General features: G+C 45.1%; 1 protein-coding gene across 2 annotated transcripts in view; it reads right to left on the bottom strand.

The window, feature by feature from the left end:
• igf2bp3 (insulin-like growth factor 2 mRNA binding protein 3) overlaps nucleotides 1-23771 on the bottom strand; it is a 40546-nt gene extending 16775 nt beyond the window's left edge. For both annotated transcript variants that reach the window (XM_038965949.1, XM_038965950.1), the window contains exons 1-7: nucleotides 23042-23771; nucleotides 22025-22085; nucleotides 15727-15775; nucleotides 10355-10406; nucleotides 10075-10138; nucleotides 9307-9588; nucleotides 8359-8493 (exon numbers count right to left, since the gene is read on the bottom strand). In XM_038965949.1, the coding sequence (XP_038821877.1) occupies nucleotides 8359-8493; nucleotides 9307-9588; nucleotides 10075-10138; nucleotides 10355-10406; nucleotides 15727-15775; nucleotides 22025-22085; nucleotides 23042-23216 (818 nt within the window). In that variant the 5' untranslated portion in view covers nucleotides 23217-23771. The remainder of the gene's footprint in view (nucleotides 1-8358; nucleotides 8494-9306; nucleotides 9589-10074; nucleotides 10139-10354; nucleotides 10407-15726; nucleotides 15776-22024; nucleotides 22086-23041) is intronic.
• Nucleotides 23772-24221: the final 450 nt, after the last annotated feature.

Raw genomic sequence — 24221 nt, 5'->3', positions numbered from 1 at the left:
ATTGTGTTCCGCCACCCACCATCCCCTCTGTTCATAATATATGCATAGTCACTTTAACCATATCTACATACTACCTCAGCCAGCCTGACTAACCGGTGCCTATGTAGCCTCGCTACTGTTTTTCACTGTTTAAAATTCTTTACTTACCCATTGTTCACCAAATAACTTTTTTGCACTATTGGTTAGAGCCTGTAAGTAAGCATTTCACTGTTGTATTCGGCGCACGTGACAAACTTTGATTTGACTTTGACGGTCAGTCAATGCGGAAAACTTCAAGAACTTTTAAAGTTTATTCAAGTGCAGTTGCAAAAACCATCAAGCACTATGATGAAACTGGTTCTCCGGAGGACTGCCACAGGAAAGGAAGACCGAGTTAACTCTGCTGCAGAGGATAAGTTCATTAGAGTTACAAGCCCAAATAAATGCTTCAGAGTTCAAGTAACAGACAACATCAACTGCATGAATCAGGTCTTCATGGTCAAATTGCTGCAATGAAACCACTACTAAAGGACACCAATAAGAAGAGACTTGCTTGGGCCAAGTAACACGCAATGGACATTAGACCGGTGGAAATCTGTCCTTTGGTCCGAGTCCAAATGAGATTTTCCAACCGCTGTCTCTTTGTGAGACGCAGAGTAGGTGAACGGATAATCTCTGCATGTGTGGTTGCCACAGTGAAGCATGGAGGTGGTAGTGTGATGGTGCTTTGCTTGTGACAGTCTGATCTAAAAAAATATTCCAGGCACACTTAACCAGCATTGCTACAACAGCATTCTGCAGCGATATGCCATCCCATTTGGTTTGCGCTTAGTGGGACTATCATTTAAAAACAAACAGGACAATGACCCAGCAGACCTCCAGGTTGTGTAAGGGCTATTTGACCAAGGAGGAGAGAGATTGAGTGCTGCATCAGTTCACCCGACCTCAACCCAATTGAGATGGTTTGGGATGAGATGGACCGCAGTGAAGGAAATTCAGCCAACAAGTGCTCAGCATATGTGGGAACTCCTTCAAGACTGTTGGAAAAGCATTCCAGGTGAAGCTGGTTAAGGGAATGTCAAGAGTTTGCACAGCTGTCATTGGGGCAAAGGATGGCTACTTTGAAGAATCTGAAATATATTTTCATTTAACACTTTTGGGTACTACGTGAATCAATGTGTTATTTCTTGTTTTGATAACCTCACTATTATTCTACAATGTAGAAATCAGTAAAAATAAAGAAAAAGCCTTGAATGAGAAGGTGTCCAAACGTTTCACTGGTATTGTATATTAAATCATGCATTGAACTGCATCCATCTATTCTACCAAAAATGCCTGATTATTCTTTTTAACTCTTATGAAATAGGTTTTGAAGCATCAACTGGAATTTGGTATTTTTGACATATAGTACAGAAAGTATAAAATAACCTTTGACTTACTCCACATTTTGTTAGATTATAGCTTTAATCTAAAAAAATTTTTTTTTAATCCCCTCAATCTACACACAATACCCTACAATGAAAAAGCTAAAAACAGGTGTTTATAAAAAAAAAAATACAGAAATATCACATTCAAATCAAATTTTATTTTATTAGTCACATGCACCGAATACAACAGTGAAATGCTTACTTACGAGCCCCTAACCGACAGTGCGGTTTCAAAAAATACAGATAAGAATAAGATAAGTATAAAGTAATTAAGGAGAAGCAGTAAAAAATAACATACAGGGGGTTGCCGGTACAGAGTCAATGTGCGGGGATACCGGTTAGTCGAGGTAGTATGTACATGTACGTAGAGTTAATTAAAGTGACTATGCACAGATGACAGAGTGGCAGTGTTGTGGAGAGGGGGGGGGGCAGTGTAAATAGTTTGGGTAGCCATTTGACTAGATGTTCTAGAGTCTTATGGCTTGGGGGTAGAAGCCTCTTGGGACCTAGACTTGGCGTGTCGGTACCGTTTGCCATATGGTAGCAGAGAAAACAGTCTATAACTAGGGTGGCTGGAGAATTTTCAGGGCCGTCCTCTGACACCGCCTGGTATAGAGGTCCTGGATGGCAGGAAGCTTGGCCCCAGTGATGTACTGGGCCGTTCGCACTACCCTCTGTAGTGCCTTGCGGTCAGAGGCCGAGCAATTGCCGTACCAGGCAGTGATGCAACCAGTCAGGATGCTCTTGATGTTGCAGCTGTAGAACCGTTTGAGGATCTCAGGACCCATGCCAAATCTTTTCAGTCTCCTGAGGAGGAATAGGCTTTGTCATGCCCGCTTCACGACTGTCTTGGTGTGCTTGGACCATGTTAGTTTGTTGATGATGTGGACACCAAGGAACTTGAAGCTCTCAACCTGCTCCACTGCAGCCCCGTCGATGAGAATGGTGGAATGCTCGGCCCTCTTTTTCCTGTAGTCCCCAATCATTTCCTTAGTCTTGATCACGTTGAGGGAGAGGTTGTTGTCGGTGAGCAGGCCTACCACTGCTGTCTCATCTGCAAATGTAATGGTGTTGGAGTCGTGCCTGGCCGTGCAGTCATGAGTGAACAGGGAGTACAGGAGGGGGCTGAGCATGCATCCCTGAGGGGGCCCATGTTGAGAATCAGCGTGGCGGGTGTGTTACCTACCCTTACCACCTGGGGGCGGCCCGTCAGGAAGTCCAGGATCCAGTTGCAAAGGGAGGTGTGTAGTCCCAGGGTCCTTAGCTTATTGATGAGCTTTGAGGGTACTATGGTGTTGAATGCTGAGCTGTAGTCAATGAATATCATTCTCACATAGGTGTTCCTTCTGTCCAGGTGGGAAAGGGCAGTGTGGAGCGCATTAGAGACCGCATCATCTGTGGATCTGTTGGGGCGGTATGCAAATTGAAGTGGGTCTAGGGCTTTTGGGATGATGGTGTTGATGTGAGCCATGACCAGCGTTTCAAAGCACTTCATGGCTACAGATGTGAGTGCTACGGGTCGGTAGTAATTCAGGCAGGTTACCTTGGTGTTCTTGGGCACTACGGTGGTCTGCTTAAAATATGTTGGTGTTACAGACTCGGACAGGGAGAGGTTGAAAATGTCAGTAAACACTTGCTAGTTGGTCAGCGCATGCTCGCAGTACACGCCCTGGTAATACCTCTGGCCATGCGGCCCTGTGAATGTTGACTTGTTTAAAGGTCTTACATCGGCTGCGGAGAGCGTGATCCCAGTCTTGCACTTGCATGCATGTTTGTGTTATTTGCCTCGAAGCGATTATAGAAGTAGTTTAGCTCATCCGGTAGGCTCGTGTCACTGAGCAGCTCAGCTGTGCTTCCCTTTGTTGTCTAATGGTCTGCAGGCCCTGCCACATCCGACGAGCGTCAGAGCCGGTGTAGTACGACTCAATCTTAGTCCTGTATTGATGCTTTGCCTGTTCGATGGTTCGGAGGGCATAGCAGGACTTTTAATAAGCTTCCGGGTTAGAGTCCCACACCTTGAAAGCAGCAGCTCTAGCCTTTAGCTCAGCACGGATGGTGCCTGTAATCCATGGTTTCTGGTTGGGGTATGTACGTACGGTCACTGTGGGGATGACGTCATCGATGCACTTATTGATGAAGCCAATGACTGATGTGGTGTACTCCTCAATGCCATTGGAGGAACCCCGGAACATATTCCAGTCTGTGCTAGCAAAGCAGTCCTGTAGTTTAGAATCTGCTTCATCTGATCACTTTATTTATCTAGTAACTGGTGCTTCCTGCTTTAATTTTTGCTTGTAAGCAGGAATTAGGAGGATAGAATCATGGTCAGATTTGCCAAATGGAGGCCAAGGGAGTTCTTTTCCCTCTGATAGCATTTACATAAGTATTCAGACTCTTTACTCAGTACTTTATTGAAGCACCTTTGGCAGCGATTACAATCTTCTTGGCACACCTGTATTTGGGGAGTTTCTCCCATTCTTCTCTGCAGAGCCTCTCATGCTCTGTAAGGTTGGATGTGAGCGTTACTGCACAGCTATATTCAGGTCTCTCCAGATATGTTCAATTGGGTTCAAGTCCGGGCTCTGGCTGGGCCACTCAAGGACATTGAGACTTGTCCCGAAGCCACTCCTGCGTTGTCTTGGCTGTGTGCTTAGGGTGCTCAGGAGCTCTGTCCTGTTGGAAGGTGAACTTATCCCCCAGTCTGAGGTCCTGAGAGCTCTGGAGCAGATTTATCAAGACTCTCTATATTTTGCACCGTTCATCTTTCCCTCGGCTTTGACTAGCCTCACAGTCCCTGCCGCCGGAAAAACATCCCCACAACATGATGCTGCCACCATCATGCTTCACCGTAGGGATGGTGCCAGGTTTCCTCCAGATGTGACGCTTGGCATTCAGGCCAAAGACTTCAATCTTGGTTTCATCAGACCAGCGAGAGTCTTAAGGTTCCTTTTGGCAAACTCCTACCAGGCTGTCATGTGCCTTTTACTGAAGAGTGGCTTCCGTCTGGCCACACTACCATAAAGGCCTGATTGGTGGAGTGATCTATTTAAGAATGATGAAGGCCAATACGCTCTTATGGACCTTCAATGCTGCAGACATTTTTTTGATACCCTTTCCCAGATCTGTGCTTCGACCCAATCATGTATAGGAGCTCTACGGACAATTCCTTCGATATCATGGCTTGGTTTTTGCTCTGATGTGCACGGGCAACTATGGGACCTTTTATAGACAGGTGTGTGTCTATCCAAATCATGTACAATCAATTGAATTTACCACAGGTGGACTCCAAGTTGTAGAAACATCAGGGATGATCAATGGAAACAGGACGCACCAGAGCTCAATAAGGCTCCATGGATTGACTAGGAATTGAAAAACTATGGTTGAAAGAGAAGGGGCAAAAGGAGTGGCTAATAAGTCTGGCTGCACATCTGACTTGATGCAAATTGATATATGTAACTAACAAAACAAATGATAAAATCTTACGAAGCCAAGATCAATGATATAAAGAATGGGGGGGAAAATGTCATTTAAAGTAGGCAAGTTATGTGCATAAAGACAAATTCAACTCCATCTTTCATCGAATCAGATGGCTTATTCATTACAAAACCATTTGATGTTGCCAATTATTTTAATGATTACTTCATTGGCAAAGTGGGCAAATGTAGGCAGGAAATGCCAACAACGAACAATGAGCCATCGTATTCATGCATTAAAAAAAAGAATGAAAGAAAATTATTGCAAGTTTGAATTTTGTAAAGTAAGTGTGGGAGAGTTGGAAAAATGATCAATAATAACAAACCTCCTGGCATTGACAACTGAGATAGAAAGCTACTGAGGATGGTAGCTGACTATAGCCACTCCGGTCATATCTTTAATCTGAGCCTAGAGAAGAGTCTTTGTCCTCAGGCCTGGAGGGAAACCAAAGTAAATCCAGTTATCCTAGAGTGGTAAAGCGGCCTTTACTTGTTCTAACAGCAGACCGATAAAGCTTCCTGCCAGCTCTTCGCAAGCTGTTAGAAAAGAATGGTTTTGGACCAAATAAACTCTGCAAAAAAATTAACGTCCCTTTTCAAGGACCCTGTCTTTCAAAGATAATTTGTAAAAATCCAAATAACTTCACAGATCTTCATTGTAAAGGGTTTAAACACTGTTTCCCATGCTTCTTCAATGAACCATAAACAATTAATGAACATGCACCTATGGAACAGTCGTTAACACACTAACAGCTTACAGACGGTAGGCAATTATGGTCACAGTTATGAACTTAGGACACCAAAGCGGCCTTTCTACTGACTCTGAAAAATGCCAAAAGAAAGATGCCCAGGGTCCCTGCTCATCTGCGTGAATGTGCCTTATGCATGCTGCAAGGAGGCATGAGGACTGCGATGTGGCCAGGCAATAAATTGCAATGTCCGTGCTGTGAGACGCCAAAGACAGCGCTACAGGGAGACAGGACGGACAGCTGATCGTCCTCGCAGTGGCAGACCACATGTAACAACACCTGCACAGGATCGGTACATCCGAACATCACACCTGCGGGACAGGTACAGGATGGCAACAACAACTGCCCGAGTTACACCAGGAACGCACAATCCCTCCATCAGTGCTCAGACTGTCCTCAATAGGCTGAGAGAGGCTGGACTGAGGGCTTGTAGGCCTGTTGTAAGGCAGGTCCTCACCAGACATCAAAGGCAACAACGACCATCGCTGGACCAGACAGGACTGGCAAAAAGTGCTCTTCACTGACGAGTCAGAGTTTTGTCTCACCAGAGGTGATGGTCAGATTTGCATTTATCGTCGAAGGAATGAGAGTTACACCGAGGCCTGTACTCTGGAACGGGATCGATTTGGCGGTGGAGGGTCATCATGGTCTGGGGCGGTGTGTCACAGCATCATCGGACTGAGCTTGTTGTCATTGCAGGCAATCTCAACGCTGTGCGTTACAGGGACGACATCCTCCTCCCTCATGTGGTACCCTTCCTGCAGGCTCGTCCTGACATGACCCTCCAGCATGACAATGCCACCAGCCATACTGCTCATTCTGTGCGTGATTGCCTGCAAGACAGGAATGTCTGTGTTCTGCCATGGCCAGCGAAGAGCCCGGATCTCAATCCCATTGAGCACATCTGGGACCTGTTGGATCGGAGGGTGAGAGCTAGGGCCATTCCCCCCAGAAATGTCCGGGAACTTGCAGGTTCCTTGGTGGAAGAGTGGGGTAACATCTCACAGCAAGAACAGGCAAATCTGGTGCAGTCCATGAGGAGGAGATGCACTGCAGGACTTAATGCAGCTGGTGGCCACACCAGATACTGACTGACTTTTGATTTTGACCCTCCCTTTGTTCAGGGACACATTATTTCTGTTAGTCATACGTCTATGGAACTTGTTCAGTTCATGTCTCAGTTGTTGAATCTTATGTTCATACAAATATTTACATGTTAAGTTCGCTGAAAATAAAAGCAGTTGACAGTGAGAGGACGTTTCTTTTTTTGCTGAGTTCGCAATGCTATTTCTCTAAACAAATGAACAGACTTTCAGCATGCTAATAAAGAAGGGAACTCAACATGTACTGCACTGACAAATGACTGATTGGTTGAAAGAAATTGATAATATGAAGATTTTGGGAGCTGTACTGTTAGATTTTAGTGCAGCCTTTGATAATATTTATTTGAATATTCCGCAACAGTACCGCCGGGCAGCTCTCTAGGACCTCTACCCTTTTCTATTTTTACCATTAACCTGCCACTGGCATTAAACAAAGCATGTGTGTCCATGTGTGCTTCAACCATATACGCATCAGCAACCACAAGAGTTGGTCAGTTTTGGAATGGGTGGCCAGTAATAAACTGGTCCTGAACATCTCTAAAACTAAGAGCATTGGATTTGGTACAAATCATTCTTTAAGTTCTAGACGTCAGCTGAATCTGGTAATGAATGGTGTGGCTGTTGAACAAGTTGAGACTAAATTGCTTGGCGTTACCTTAGATTGTAAACGGTCACTGTCAAAACACGTAGATTCAATTGTAAAGATGGGGAGAGGTCTGTCCATAATAAAGACATGCTGTGCTTTTTTGACACCACACTTCAAAAAGCTCAGAAGGCTCTGGTTTTGTATTATCTTGATAATTGTCTAGTCGTGTGGTAGAGTGCTGCAAGGAAAGACCTAGTTACACTGCAGCTGGCCCAGAACAGAGCGACACGTCTTGCTCTTCATTGTAATAAGGCTGATAAAAACCATGCATGTCAGTCTCTCTTGGCTAAGAGTTGGGGAGAGCCTGACTGCATCACTTCTTTTTAGAAATCCCAAATTGTTTGCATTGTCCTCTTGCACACAGCTCTGACACACACACTTACCCCACCAGATATGCCACCAGGGGTCTTTTCAGTCCCCAAATCCAGAACAATTTTTAAAAAAAGCGTACAGTATTATATAGAGCCATTATTGCATGGAACTCTGTTCCATTTCATAGCTCAAATAAACATAAACCCCTGATAAAGCACCACCTCACGTCCCAACGTCTCTCCCCTATTTGACCTAAATAGTTTGTGTGTACGTATTGATATGTAGGCTACATGTGCCTTTAAAAAAACGTATGCAGTTCTGTCCTCAAGCTGTTCTTGTCTATTAATGTTCTGTATAATGTCATGTTTCGGGTAACCCCAGGAGTAGCTGCTGCCTTTGCAACAGCTAATGGGGATCCTAATAAAATACCAAAAATGTCAAGTCACATAGAAAAGGGTCTGAAAACCCGTTTTCGCTTTGTCAATATGGGGTAGTGTGTGTAGAATAATAAGTCATTTTTTGTATTATATATATATAAAAAAAATCTGTTTTAGAATAAGGCTGTAAAGAAACAAAATGTGGATAAAGTAAAGGGGTCTGAATAATGATTGTTTCATATCTCCAAAGTAATTAAAAGGCTGTCACGTGTCTATGCATGTGTCAACTCACAACTTGGTGTCGAGGGCCTCCTTTTGCATGATCTCCATGATGGTTCTGCAGGCATTGGAGCAGCCCTCTGGGGTGGAGTGGACCGTGATGGGCTTCTCTGCCGCTCCCGCATTCTCCTTCCTGTGGATGTCGATCCTGGTGAGGTGCAAGAGAAAGATGAGGTTAAATTTAAAAAAATAACTAGGCAAGTCAGTTAAGAACAGATTCTTAATTACAATGATGGCCTACCTCGGCCAAACCCAGATGACGCAGGGCCAAATGTGCGCCGCCCTATGGGACTCCCAATCACGGCCGGATGTGATACAGCCTGGATTCGAAACAGGGACTGTAGTGACGCCTGTTGCACTGACATGCAGTGCCTTAGATTGCTGCGTCACTCGGGAGCCCAAGTTTAGAAGGGAAGAAACGCATTGTTTTTGTCACCTTCTAAACAGCTAGAGTGTGCACAGCCCGTCTGCCGGTTACGATACCGGCTGGTCTCATACTATTCCCTACCGGAGATTGAGGTTCAATCCCAGTGTCCACCCTTCCTACTGGCTTAATCCCACAGAATCACTGAAGATGGGTGAAACTGTTAAAGTCCATCTTTTTCAACTTGAGATGCCTTAAGAGGGTCACATCAATTGGTAGGCTGAGCCTAAATCAATAGAGTATGATTATTTCTGTGGGAGTGAGCTTTATATTGCCAAGCCAAGAAGGGAATCATAAAATGTATTTACATATGGTCATAAATCAGGTCCAAGTTCAGTGGCCAAATATTGTGGAAAGTTGCAGATAGAAACGTATTGAATAGTGCCAAAGTAATTACTAATTCTACATGTAAAAGAGGGGTGTTTGACCTACATGCTGTATTTCTATCTGAACATTGCACAACATTGTGTCCTGCAGAACGCACCCCAGCAAACTGTTGGGTGTATACTGTGTACATGATCAGGGACGTAGTCCTACTTTGAGTGTGTCTGTTTGGTGATGTTGCGAATGGTGGCTCCCTCCTTGCCGATGATGGCTCCTACGAACTGCGTTGGGACGAGTATCCGCAAGGGGACTTCCGACTGCAGTTTGGGGCGCGCCCCCAGGCCCGGAGAACCTGAGCGGGGAGGGCCACGGGGGACAAAGCCCCTCCTACCCCCTCCCACGGATGGGACGTCAGCGGTGGCCATCTCGTCGGGGATGTACGACACCTTCAGGGCAAAGTTCTCCATCAGGAAGCCATTCAGCTTCTCCATCGCCCTGGCAATCACACAAAGAAACAGTCAGTCACTGTCACAGCATTGATAATAGAAAGCTTTCCGTCACAGAGAAGGAGAAACTTGCTTGATACTGACGCAAGTTTAAGATTTTATTTTCTCTCTATACCACTACTGAAACAAGATCTTGATTAAGGAATTACAAGAATCAGGTATATTATTGCATGGCTGGAACAAAACTTGCTCTACAAGGCCAGGACTGAGATTTCTGTGAACTGCTCCGAATTCATTTTCATACACCGGCCACGCCCACTTTATCAGGAAAAGCCGGCGTTCCACACGCACCAGAGGGCAGCAGTGAGCTAGCATCTCTCAGCCAGCACGTTACTCCTATAGCAGCAACTAATTAGACGTGACTGCTTTAGAGGGTGATATATAATAGTGTAAAACACTAAACACAAATTTAGTTAGACTGCTCTTGCAGAATGACAAAGAAAAGGAGGGTAGGTAAGTAGGTGTGTGTGCTTACTGTCTAGCCTGGTCCTTAGCACCGTATCTGACGTTGACCACTGCAGTGTCTGTGTCTGTATTTACTGTAAGAGAGAGCATAGACTCAACACCCAAAAACACACAAGGCGATACAACTTTATACACAAAACAATCCGACTTGAACAAATACCTACTAGTCACATGCTCACACACACACACACACACACTGCAGAGACAAGACAAACAGACATGCTAAGGAGTGTGTGTATGTGTGTGCGTAAGCACGTATGTGTTGTGTGTGCGTTTACATGTGCGCGTACCTTGCTCGCAGTTCTCCACTGTGCCATATTGGGCCAACATGCCATCCAGAACCTAACCCAGAACCACAGGAAAGAGTGATTAGAACCAGAGCAGAGTTTTGTTAGTGTCTTTATCACACCATCATGGAGGCCCAAACTGGCTTTCTGGTGAGTACAGTTCAGTAAGTAAATAAAAGATGGTCACATCCCCCAGATAGGTGCAGTGAAATGTGTTGTTTTACAGTGTCAGCCAAAGTAGTACGGCGCCCAAGAAGCAAATGAGGGTAAGTGCCTTGCTCAAGGGCACAGATTTTTCACCTTGTTGGCTGGGGGTATTTGATCCAGCGACCTTTCACTTACTGACACAACGCTGTAAACGCCAGGCTACCTGTCGCTCTTGTCCGAGCCAGAACGGCCAATAGGGCAGGAGCCGCTCTCCTGTTTCTGTAGCGTGAGGCAACTTGATGTACAAGTGGCCAGGAAACAGCAAAGCAATGGACGGCCGTCCTATCATCTATGACCAGAACGTCGGCCGTCAATTTCCGTTAACTTCTACATGTTGAGTGATCACCTGCTGGGTGTTGACCAACACACACCCTGGGGTGAACTTTTCCATAGGTACAGATCTAGGATCAGATTCCCCTTCCCCAATCCTAATCTTAACCATTAGTGGGGGGAAATAACAAAGTGACCCAATATCCGTGTCTAGGGACAATTTCACTCCAACACACCACATCCCAATGAACAGCACATAGGTCTGTCATGATCATTTACCAGAGGGTTTTACCTAAGCAACTTACAGTTAAGGGCAATTTCACAGCAACAGATTGATGCAGAGAATAAAGTGTCAAACAAAAACGATTGCAAAGGTAAACAAACCATACAACCAAGGACTACCTTTAACAAATTCCACAGAACATTTTACAAAAACATTTACTTAGAATGCAGATGCAAGGCCTCCCGGGTGACGCAGTGGTCTAGGGCACTGCATCGCAGCGCTAGCTGTGCCACCAGAGACTCTGGGTTTGCGACCAGGCTCTGTCGCAGACGGCCGCGCCCGGGAGGTCCGTGGGGCGCAGTGCGCGCTAACCAAGGTGGCCAGGTGCACCGTGTTCCCTCCGACACATTGGTGCGGCTGGCAAAGTTGGCACAATTGGCCTAGCGTCGTCTGGGTTAGGGAGGGTTTGGCCGGTAGGGATATCCTTGTCTCATCGCGCACCAGCGACTCCTGTGGTGGGCCGGGCGCAGTGCACGCTAACCAAGGTGGCCAGGTGGACGGTGTTTCCTCCGACACATTGGTGCGGCTGGCTTCCGGGTTGGAGGCGCGCTGTGTTAAGCAGTGCGGCTTGGTTGTGTTTCGGAGGACGCATGGCTTTCGACCTTCGTCTCTCCCGAGCCCGTACGGGAGTTGTGGCGATGAGACAAGATAGTAATTACTAACAATTGGATACCACGAAATTGGGGAGAAAGGGGGGTAAAATTCTTTTTTTTTTAAAGAAAAGAATGCAGATGCAAAGTTGGTTAACAGAATGGTGTCACTCTGTTACCAAACGTTGCAACTAAACTGTTCAACGCCTGGTGTCATCCTGTGATTCAACTAACTGGCCCATCAATACCACTCAGAGACCTGGGGCTGTATGCATCAAGCATCTCAATAGGAGTGCTGATTTAGGATCAGTGTAACCTTTAGATCACAATGAATAGTATTACATGGACAGGAGGTACATGATCCTAGATCAGCACTACTTCCTCAGATGCAAGGTCTTCCTACTTTTGGATGAATCACACCATTCAATTACATTCTCAAACAGGAGAAAGAACGTCCTAAATTGTGTTCATGAAGTTTGATTTCCCCACATTATCAAGCTGAACTGATCTTTATTCACTTGTGAGTCCATAGAGAAAGTTGGGGGGGAATTGATTTGCTTTTTATTAGAGGGACAAAATCAATGTCAGAGCCAAACCAATCTGGCAACCTGCCCAAATCAGGCAAGCACAGGATTTGAATTATACAACGAGATAAAATGTTCTCCTCTTCCAAGTGCAGTCATGAGGGAGGGAACGAGAGGGCGAGGCATCCAAACGCAGCATACAGGCTGAGGACATCCAATCATGCCCAGGCTTACTGGAAGCCACACCCACAAGAGCTCAACCCCCCTTTCTGACCAATCAGCTTCCCTCCTGGTCCTCTTTTTCTCCCAACCCACATATCCCCTTCCCACCCGCCCCTGAGCCATCTCAAAGTCTTTCCATTGGCTGTTCCCAGCACTGATACAACATTCCCAGTGGGGAGTAGCAGCTCCATGCTCACTGGCAGCCACGTCTGTCCGTCTCCAGGGTCCAGCCAATGAGAATCCAGGCCATTCAGGAAAGGGTGGAGTGCATTCCTGCAGGAAGCAGTGGTTGGATTGGGGGGGGAGGGGCGGAACAGGAGTAATGCTACACATTCTGTGAGCGTCTGTCCGTGGCACATGTAGGCGAAACAGAGCAGGCCCACCCACCCAAAGCAAGCTAGAGCTAGCCTAGCGAACATGCTACCATTGTTCTCTGCCTGCATGGCTTTGTGCTGAGGCACACGTTATCTCCCTAATAAGATACAAGGTCTCCTTTACATCAAAGACTTTGTTCAGTGTCCCCCCTCCATTCCAACCCTACCACAACCGCAGGTTGACGTTCATTGTCATGATTCTTGTCCTGGAGGCAGAACAGAGAAATTTCCCCTTAGAAAGGCCAGCTGCAGAGTCAAAATTGGCTAGATTGTAAAAATGTGTGACCTACAATTAGCTTTTTGGTCTTAATTTAAAGGTTAGGTTAGCAGTGAGGTTAAGGTTAAAATCTGATTGACTTTGTGGCTGTCTCAGCTAGTGACCACTATATACAGAGCTGCCTCCAGAACAAGATTCATGACGGAAAAAGCTAACTTGCACCATAACCACCTCTGGTCCAAAAGCCATCAGCTAGCCAACATGCTATATACATGCTACCAACCACAAAAGGTTCAGTCAATTTAGAACAGAACACTCAAAAGGGTAGAGGCTTGAAATCAGTCATACTTTAGCCTATACACAGAGTTTTGAAAGTTAGAATAGCCTTTGTCCATCAACTGTATTCCAATTGGTCAAATTGAGACATGAAACAGCCCTTTGCTAAAGTAGATTTTGCCTGTGACAGACCCACTCCATAGAGGGGTTGGGTTAAATGCAGAAGACATTTCAGTTGAATGCATTCAGTTGTACAACTGACTAGGTATGCCCTTGCACTTTCTCTTATTTAGAATGCAAGCAGAAATAATCAAGGATTAAGAGGTCAATAACTGATATGACTCACAATGAATGTGCCGGCTTGTCAGATTTTTTTTTTGTGCTCTCCAAACAAGACAATTGAAGGCTAGTATAAATCCCATTCTGAAGGAACTATTGTAGGTCATCTTATATTATCCAATTGACACATTGAAAATGAATGGTGTGTAAGTGGTGTCCATGTAATACAATTACGCCAAATCTGTATAGTTCCCATGTCCGGCAGAGTACATTCCTTTTGTTGTTGTAAGTGCCCTTTAATGTCGCAGACTTCCATCTACTTTGCATTCCCCTCAAACATCCCCTGCCCCCCATACCTCTACCCTGTCTAGTGTACCCATGTGAAAGAGGTACTGTAAAATTGTCCATGAAAATCAAAATCAATCCTATATGTTAAAACAATGAGTTTATGTTCACTGACAATGCTTTTATAATAGTCTCCCTCCAATACTTTTGGGATATTCAGTCATTTAGGAACATTTTATCGGTTGATTTGTGAATACTGTACATGCTTGCTAGTTACTGTACATGTCTAGCATGGCTATTCATGTCCCTTTCAGAAGAAGACGGCATAAAGGGCAGCACAGCATCCGTATGGACGTTTCTCCTGTCATAATCAGGTATGTCATGGGCTGCAGTTCACTAGTAGGTCACTGGCCTACAAGGCAATCCTCTGGGGTAACACCGACTATCACAGCTCCATTGATTACATGCATACATGGCATGACAACCAATAAGTCTCTAGCAATGAAACAGATTTGAGCTTAAAAGCCTGTCCTATGCTTGCTTTATGAAGGTACTCGCTCACTCCCTTAATGAGTTGTTCTGACCGAAATAGTCCCCTTAAAAATCGACTGCTAAATGACTAACGGTAGACTACACTGAACAAAAATATAAAAACGCAAGATGCAACTACTTCAAAGATTTTACTGAGTTAGTTCATGTAAGGAAATCAGTCAATTGAAATAAATTCATTAGGCCCTAATCTATGTATTTCACATGACTGGGCACAGGCCCGGCCACTGGGGAGCCAGGCCCGGCCACTGGGGAGCCAGGCCCGGCCACTGGGGAGCCAGGCCCGGCCACTGGGGAGCCAGGCCCGGCCACTGGGGAGCCAGGCCCGGCCACTGGGGAGCCAGGCCCGGCCACTGGGGAGCCAGGCCCGGCCACTGGGGAGCCAGGCCCGGCCACTGGGGAGCCAGGCCCAGCCACTGGGGAGCCAGGCCCAGCCACTGGGGAGCCAGGCCCAGCCAAGCAGACGATCCTGCAGGTGAAGAAGCCGGATGTGGAGGTCCTGGGCTGGCGTGGTTACACGTGGTCTGCGCTTGTGAGGCCAGCTGGACGTACTGCCAAATTCTCTAAAACGATGTTGGCGGAAGCTTATGGTAGAGCGATGAACATTCAATTCCGTTAACAGCTCTGTTTGACATTCCTGCAGTCAGCATGTCAATTGCACGCTCCCTCAAAACTTCAGCCATCTGTGGCATTGTGTTGTGACAAAACTGCACATTTTAAGAGTGGCCTTCTATTGTCCCCAGCACAAGGTGTAATGATCATGCTGTTAAAATAGCTTCTTGATATGCCACACCTGTCAGGTGGCTGGATTATCTTGGCAAAGGAGAAATGCTCCCTAACAGGGATTCCTCACAAAATTTGAGAGAAAAAAGCTTTGAGCATATGGAACATTTCTACGATCTTTTATTTCAACTCATGAAACCAACACTTTACATGTTACGATTATATTTTTGTTCAGTATAATATGTGTCCTAAATGGCACCCTATGGAACCTGTTCAAAAGTAGTGCACTATAAAGGGCCATTTGGGGCGCACTCCAACTGTAAAGTACCATAATGAGACAGCCAGGAGAAAACTGAGACCTGCAATATCAGCCTCTGTTCTTAAGAACTAACTAGCGGATACAAAACTAAAAAAGGACCCAAAGATGGCAAAGAACCTGTTCAGTGGACTTGTTTGCACCCAGTAAAAAGGCTTACTTGCACTTCGTGTTCAAAGCATTTAACGTGTGTTCCTATTGAACAGGACCCAGTATAGTGAGAGAGCCAAAGCTTTACCAGCGGACCAATTAACACTTACCTCCCACTGCATATGAGGCGGGATGTTCCTGATCTGCAGCTTACAGCTCCTACATGAAGGGAGAGAAAGAGGGAGATAAAGCGAGACAGTTAGCATCAGTTGGTTGGGCTAAAGGACAAGGTGTCCCATTGAAAAAAATCCAGCAGGCTAGTAGGTGCCTCCTTCCATCACCCTGTGCTCGGAGAGGTGTACAAGCTGTGGGCATGACTAATGTTTAATACCACTCCCAAAGCCAGCGGGTGTGCACCAGAGGGAGGGATGTAAGGAGAATTCAAGGGAGGGAAGCAGTTGCATTGTTGGACGGGTGGCTCGATGTGGAGAAAATGGTATGATCTTGTTTAAAAATTAAAATATATGAGACGGATTGGGACAGAGGGAGCGCATGGCAAGGAGAGGTAGAGAGGAAGAGGAGGAAGGTAATAGAAGTTGAGAAAAGGGAGGGGGGGAAGAGCAAGGAACAGAAAGGAGATAGAAGGACCGAGAGCAAGAAGAGAGAAAAGGTGAAAGGCAGAGGAGAGCATAAAGGAAGAGAGTGAGCGAGGGAGTGCAGAAAAGGGAGGGATGCCATGCCCATGGAAGAGGGAACCTCCACTAGCGGTATCTTAGCAGAGAGAACAGATGACGGGGATTCAGAGTGGAAGGAGCGCTGACATCGCAGGCAACAGCAGCACAGACTCTGCTACCAATTACTGCACTGTAAAACTCTGGTTAAGGGCACAGCCAAAGTTGCTTGTTGAATGTATCTGTATTTCCTATGCCTTCTCAATGTGAGTCGTACGCCGACGCTCCATGTCCATACAATTTCCATCCACGCACAAAAATATCAAACGAGTTTAACTTTTGACGGGCCGATGGAAAAGAGGAGCAAACGCACGGACCAAAATTAATCCGTTCTAATTTGGTGTCCCTTCTCCAGGGATCAGTCTGGCCAAAGCCTTGGCATCCAGAATGCCCTGTATTTCAAACTCCATACAGCCAATTGTTTTCACATTTTGAAGACTTTCAGTTCCACAATGAAACATTGTGAATACCAAGGACCCAAATATTTTAAGAGCTCATTCAGATGCTTGGTTGGACTTGTGAATTGTAACACACACTGTAACTAGTCTGTGGACATACACACTTCAAGACTAATTTGGTGTACTTGTGACATGTTCCATTAAGGTGTTGGTTTAGAACTGGGAGATTATATCAATGTGGGAGAAGTGGCCAGGCTGCTCCAAAGGCCACTGCCTATTTACACACACACACACACACACAATGTACATGCAGCTGGGAGTTCCAGTGCAAACTATGACCCCTACACACACACACACAGCGTATACCGAACGCATTCCGAACATAAACCTAACCCTTTCCGGAACCTTCTCCCACAAACATCTACACGAGAGATAATCTACACCACAAAACACAACTAATCCCTTCCACTAGGACCAGTCAATGGGTAAAAGCACAATGTTGACCAGGAAATGAAGATGTGGGATGATTTAAAAGGAGATGTTAGAAACCTTTTGACTTGACGAAGACTTCTGTTGAAGTGTAAACATTGCGTTTTTGGGGTCAGGACTAAAGCATTGCGGCCCATCAAACTTCCTGTTAAATAGACTATACATTTGAAATACAATGATTTTACATTCAAATTGAACACACGCTCTTCAACTTCAAGAGCTGAAAATTAACTGGCAGCCATTTAAGCTGTGCAAGTCAATGGTTTTTTCTCTCCATTAGATTTGCTCAACTTCTGCGTCCTCTGGCCTGTTGGGGAGAGGGAAAGTGGACAAAAATGCACTTGTGCGAAATTACTCCGCCAAATCACACCTCACCAGGCAAAGGACTTTTACAGGGTGGAATCCCAAAATAAATGTAGAAAGTGATAAAAAATAATTTGCTAGTTGTGCAAGACATTTTAGAGATAAAAGAATAGTAGCATATTAGCATATTGTTTTTAAAGTTTCATTGCTTTTCTCCGAGTAAGCATCTGATTAAAAAGAGGGTGTAGCAGATAAAACTCTTCCATGAAGGACTCGGGTAAGATACACTTCTGCTTTCTAGCCAAAAGGAGGCTATGGAGGGGAGGACCGTCTTTTGTTTGCCTAATAACGAATTGACACTCTCCTTGACCACTTGTCTGTTTCTGTGTCATGGAGGACGAAATACTTTTTCCCAAATTAGGAAAGGCTAATCAGTGAGACAAGTGTCTGCGTTTTGAACAGGCTGGTTGGTCTCAGGTCCCAAAGAGCATCCGTAAATATTTCTCTCTCAGCCCACCACCCACACGGTCCAGCTCACACCAAGGCCAGCAATGCACACGTCGCTCATTCTGTACACATGACCCAGAGAGAAAGCACACTTAACATTGGAGCATTTATTTTTATGTCTGATACCTCAACAAACACACATCTGCAGGTTAGGTGTGAGAGCTTCCATGCATGCAGCACTAGGCTGCAGTGAAAACACATAGTAGGGGAAAGTTCAATGACATTTACACATTCTTTAACACCTACACTCAATCTGGAGCACCTTTCAACATGGTCACGACATCCCGGCCTCAAATGAATTGTATTAATTTATTTGGACCATAAAGATATTAATACATTCTAAAATGGTGAATAAAATAAAAACAATCCCAAAGAGCTTCCGAGAGGAATTCCAGCCCTTTCCGGTCTACTGTGCCATTCCTGGCTGATCCGGCCCCCTTTCTCCCTGTGTGTTTCGCTCTGCAATGCAGCGGGAACACCGTGCAAAATGTGCAAATGCACCAAGCACTTCCAAACGGATTAACCTATAGCTCGAAACATGGAGGAAGTCAGCCAGGGTATGGGGAAGAGAAGAGGGAGGAGAGGGGGTGGGGTGCATTCCCCAGTCCCCGCCTTAGATTTTGGAAAGGGGGGTGGGTTGTAGGGGAAGTAGCCCTGTTACAGGGAAGGGTAACAAGGGCTCTCTCTGCCCTGTGGGGGTGGGGCTCCCGTTGCCATGGACACGAAGTCCACTGACAGAAATATGTAGGGGGAGGGGATAAGGGAGGGGGACCATGAGGGCTGGGTTGGCTTGTCATGTGACAGAGGCGGCCAAGGTTCCTTATTTACTTTTAAATTCAACTAACATTCTACACATTCAACGGCTCCGTCCCCCTCCGAATGATCACATCCCAGCTGAGATCTATGGGCCTCTGCACCACCGTAGAGTGTGTGTAAAGCCCATAGGAGGAATCCCATGTCGAGCAACATGAGACCACCACATCCATGCTCATTCACGTCACTACCCACCCCCCCAGAACCCATCTTATCATACAATACTCATCAGAAACACTGACATCCAGACTAAAACCCCATTTATGTCAGCACACACACTCCCAGGGCTGTGTTCAACACCCATCCATCCACACACATTGACTATTCAGTATGCAGGGGTTCTGAATGACTGAACTCAAAACTCCTCACTATGCGCTGCACTCTTATATAGAGCCTCACATAGCAGAGTCCATTTTGCAGCAAAAATTGCTCAAATGTATAGTTTGATAGCTAAAAATACACAAAATTGGTTCACGCAAGACATTTAAATCTGTGAAGACTTACAGGTAAAAAAGCTAACAGCTTAATCTCCCTACAGCATGCCATCCAATGGTTATCTAGCAAAATAAGTCCACACTATCAGTGTTACTCACTCCGTGATAAGAATGAGTGAGTTGAGACATCTATTACCGCAAGCTAGGTGGGACAAGGGGCCACATTGAGAATTTCAGGCAACCCCGTGCTTCCATCCAAAATCCCTTCTTTACAGGTTAGGCCCCACAATGACCCCTGACCCCAAATTCTTTAATAAGAGCTGGGAGGTACTTCTCTTCACAAAGCCACAGTTATGGGTTAGAATGGCCACGGAAGCAAGCTTTGCTTTAACAACTACGAGTTTTTTTGGGCTGTTAAAGGAAGAGAGCAATGGGTGTATTTTTAGTTTAAATGGCAATGTTTAGGATTTCTTGACCTACACCCTTCCCCGTTTGGTGAGGAGAATATTGCAATTTTAGAATGCGTAAAAAAAATGGTGTCAAATAACTTCAGATTTTCTGGTCTGGTGTAAAAAAATATATAAAAAAGGTCCCAAGACTAATAGTAAACTAGGTTCAAGTTGAACCATCTTCAAAAGCCAGATTGAGTTCAAATGTAATAACCCTGATGCATCAAGCAGCTTACTCCTCGGCCCTCGACCTGCCTGCCGCCCCATCCCCTACACACCAGAGTTCAGGCACAAACTGACCGCTATACACACACCCCTTTAGAGTGCTTACATACAAAATTACACCGATTGGCACACTTGGACCAGCTCTCAAACCATATTTTATACAGATGGGGGAGTTAATTTCCAATTTACTCAATACAACTATAGCTTTAAAAATCAGAAGTCGATGGGTGTCCTACAAACACTCACTAGTGCAGCTAAGAGTTAAACATTAAGATTCAGTAAATATAAGCAATTAGTGAGACAATTATAAATAGCCAAAATATACCTATACGTCGCAGGCCCGACAATAATTACTCCCTTTTCAACTTCTCATGACCAAGCTACAGTTTTTACAATATGTAGGCCAAAGATGAATGCAGAAGTAGGACTATAACGCGAATGGCACACTTGCACCAAAGCCAAGCCCTCTCCCACCATCTGCACCCCACCCCCACTCTCTCCTCCCACCCTGGAACCCTGTGGAGGACTCTGGGAGACTCTGCCTCCCTGCTCACACTTCCCCCGCCAGTTCAAAGGTTAAGTCGTGGTGATGGCTGAGCCTCCAGCTGATAATCAGCAGGCTGGAATGCAAAGACGGGCCCCAGTGGACACCCCAGTGTGTGTAATGGGCAGGATACTGTTCCCAGTTGCGCCTATAACCTTTCCTGTGGCAAAAGGGGGACATCACCTTTATGCCCCCCCCCCCCCACTCACCGTTTTTTGTAGATGGAGGCTTAGTGAAATGTAAGACATACTACTAAAAATTGCCAGCGTGTGTAAACCTACACAGACTAATTTTTTAGCAAAAAATAAGTAGCACCACTTTGGAAGGAGAAAGGTCAGCAAATTGACCAGAGTGATTTGAAATTTTTAAGCATTCAATCCATTCAGGTGAAGGCCCTTGTCAAACATCAATAGGCCTAACCTCGACAATTCAATGCATGGTAATTTCAAACCATGCTAATAAATATGTCCACTATAATAAATTATAGAATGTCAAATATGTTCAGCCATTTTGTGCAGAACGTCAATAAAACAGATTATTTGATTTAGCAGGCCTAAATGGTCATATTGGCAATTATAAAAATCAATTCACTCAAACGTCACTTCCATTGTTCATTTTGAAACGTGGTTATCACATGCTTTATTCTAATTCCATACCAACCTAGCAGTAGCCATTATGCACTGCATATAGCCCACTAACTAATTAAAAAGCATATTCATTTATAACTCATTAAAGTGCAATTTGGCGCCAAATCCTCTTCCTCCAAATTACACTAATTTAATTACTAATTTCAAATGATTGCAATTAAAATGCAAGAAGTTGAATAAATGGCCAAAATGTGTAAAGTGGCGGAAATCCTACACGCCACCCGAATTGTTGCATTTCTTGTCCCGCTTCCACGTAAATCAGCACAGTATAATCCGTTTGACTGTGTACATGGAGCTACATGTTTTTTTATCAGACCGTTTTTTCCCCCGTGACTAGGACCCAAACCGCCCATTCCTATCGCGTTTGGGAGTCCATCTCGTGCACAACCTCAATATACGAGCGAAGGAGGGCGGAAGCGTGGGGCAGGCAGAGAGAATGACGGGCAGATCCTTCTCAAATGGACGACTTCAGAGTGCCTACCCTTCAGCACACACACATCCACACCTAAGGAGGCCCAGTAGGCCATTGCTGCATAAATAGCCCTACAACACTGGAGATGTGCACTAAACAGCCTAACCTCTTCCACAGATGGGTATGGTGTGTAAAATATTATTTTTTAAGTGGCCTCATTTTAGGTTGCCATAGGCGTGACGAGGTGACATCCCTCATGCCCTTAAAACTCAACCCCTACACACGCAGCCCAATAATTTCTGCTTTTTCCACAAAATAACAGACATTCCGCCCCTTCACTTCCTGCTGACGCTCCAAACCCACTGACTACACAATCACAAGACACAAATCAGACGACTTATATCAAATAACGTTAACATGTTTCCATAAAAGGGTCATGGAAATATGTACAATTTGGAGGACAACAGCAGAATAAATTAACAATTTGGACATTAGGAGATTATAATCAGAATTTACCTTTGACGTTTAGGGACAGAGTGCTCCACCTCTAGGAGTTTTCCATGTAGGTCAACTTTACCTATAGTGAGGAGAATAAAAGCAATTTTAGTTCACAATTATTTTATTGCTCTTCAACTGTTCTCACAGGCAGCCAAACGTAGGCCTCAACTAGCCTAGTTTATGTCCAAAAAGTCCTTGCACGAAATGTCTTTAAAATGAAATCGGTGGCACAATTGTATGACCATAAAAATTACAAATGTTCACGAAGTTAATATCAGCCAATGAGAATGCCAATTTGAAAAGGTTACATATGGTAACTGTGACAAGTCCACGACACCTGAGCTAAATACGATAACATTTCGTAAAATGTTAGATATATTTCTAGATTGTGGCCTGCAGAACACCACTTTTTCCTCTCACATTTCGTTCAGTTGTAGTTTCTAAATGTTACATATAACGTAATTTGGCAATGGTCTTACATTTCGTTGGCCTACATTTTACCAATACACAATGAAGCCACCTGGTGTGTCAGTATAAGCAAATGCACTGTTGTGTGCTACAATTTAACAAGTTAGGCCATACTTCCATTGCAACTTTGTTACTTGGTTGGTCATCGGAGACCGTGCAAGTTCAAAGGCGGCAAACAAAAGTAGCAATACAACAGTTATATTTAGTTAATTTAATCTGAGTGATCCATGTTACACACAAGCCTACATTGAGCGGCCACTGCCTGTGCGCCCCATTGCTCTGAATGGCGCTACAATGGATAGGCGTTCTCTTCCTTCGTTCGTTCTGAAACAAGTTTCTTCACGGTTTTTGTAGTAGATTAAATTAGTGGTAACACTGAATTAATCAAAGACATGGACTTTCCTTATACGGTGTCAGGTACCAAGTGAGGCAAGACCAGCCTGGATACACCCCGGTCCAATTGGGCTCCATGCATCCATCTAAAGAGGTTAAAGTAAACCCGTAGCAATTTCCACAATTAAAGCACCCTTTACGCACCACTCGAACGCCTTTTTTAAAATGTCTCACCTGAAAGAATGTCGATGGCCTTCATTGCTATCTTTTCATCGGGGCAATCCACGAACGCATAACCAGTTTTGACGAGAAACGGACCACTGTGCGGAATCTTCCACTGCTCAAATATAGTTTCCAAGTCCTCCGCACTCGCCTCTTCACTCACGTTTCCAATGTACAGCTTATTCATGTTCTGCGCTGAAATGGACAACCTTTACTCAGAAGGTTAACCGTTATTTAATATCTCGGGTGTGCAGTGTTTGGAGTCGCCAAAATCGCCTTACTACTAAACCGAGTGGTGGTGGCGGCGTGCTTCCCCCGGTCGTTCGAGCCACAGATATATTTGACGGGCTACCTCGTCGGTGTTTGCGCTTCCTCGCCCCTCTATTGCGCACAAAAAAAATATTATTTATTCCTTCTCTCAAAAACGATGGCGGGCTGGGTGAAAAGGAAATAACTACTTTTTTGTCTTCATCAAACCCCCTTGGCCTAGAGAATGTCACACGTTAAGGTTCGCACCCGCCTCTGAATAGAAACCAAGAAAGAGAAGAGGTAAGCAAAAAAAAAACGGATATTCCGGCTAATTTGAATGAGCCACGTGTTCAAACTACAAATCAACCACGCACGTGAAGAATCTCAGTTGCCCAATTAAGTGTTGTATTGGAAAAATGTCACGGGGACCATGGAGAGGGTAAGAGTGGATTGGTGTTGGGGGAAAACCTGGAGAGCTACGTGCGTTTAGGGATTCCGTGAGAACCCAGTGTATCTTTTACTAGAATCACATTTGTGTGCCTTTCTCTGCAAACCCTCGCTTCCCATTGGTCGCTGGTCGAAATAGTAAAACGGCAGTGGGCTCACGCACGCCCGTAGCAGGGGGACAGCAGTGTTGCGGGGGCTTGCGCGCACGCATGCGAACCTGCGGTGGGTGTAGGCCTACTGTATGGAACAAGTATCTTGGGTGAGGTGCCATTCATAATTTAAATCGTACGATGTTGTTACAATGTATGCATGTGAAACACATTAGATTGGATTGAATCAATGAAAGTCTAGAATGCGTCCACCCCTACTAGGCCCATGGCCCGGTCAACATGGGAATGACACGTTTCCTACCATCCACATGACGGCATCCATCTTCTCTACGAAGATTGAAGTGGTTCACTGCTCTACAATACAGTGACATGCCTGATCTGTCCAT

Source organism: Salvelinus namaycush, chromosome 27 (assembly GCF_016432855.1).
Source record: "Salvelinus namaycush isolate Seneca chromosome 27, SaNama_1.0, whole genome shotgun sequence".
In the NCBI taxonomy this organism is placed as follows: Eukaryota; Metazoa; Chordata; class Actinopteri; order Salmoniformes; family Salmonidae; genus Salvelinus; species Salvelinus namaycush.
This window is presented reverse-complemented; position numbering and strand designations above follow the sequence as displayed.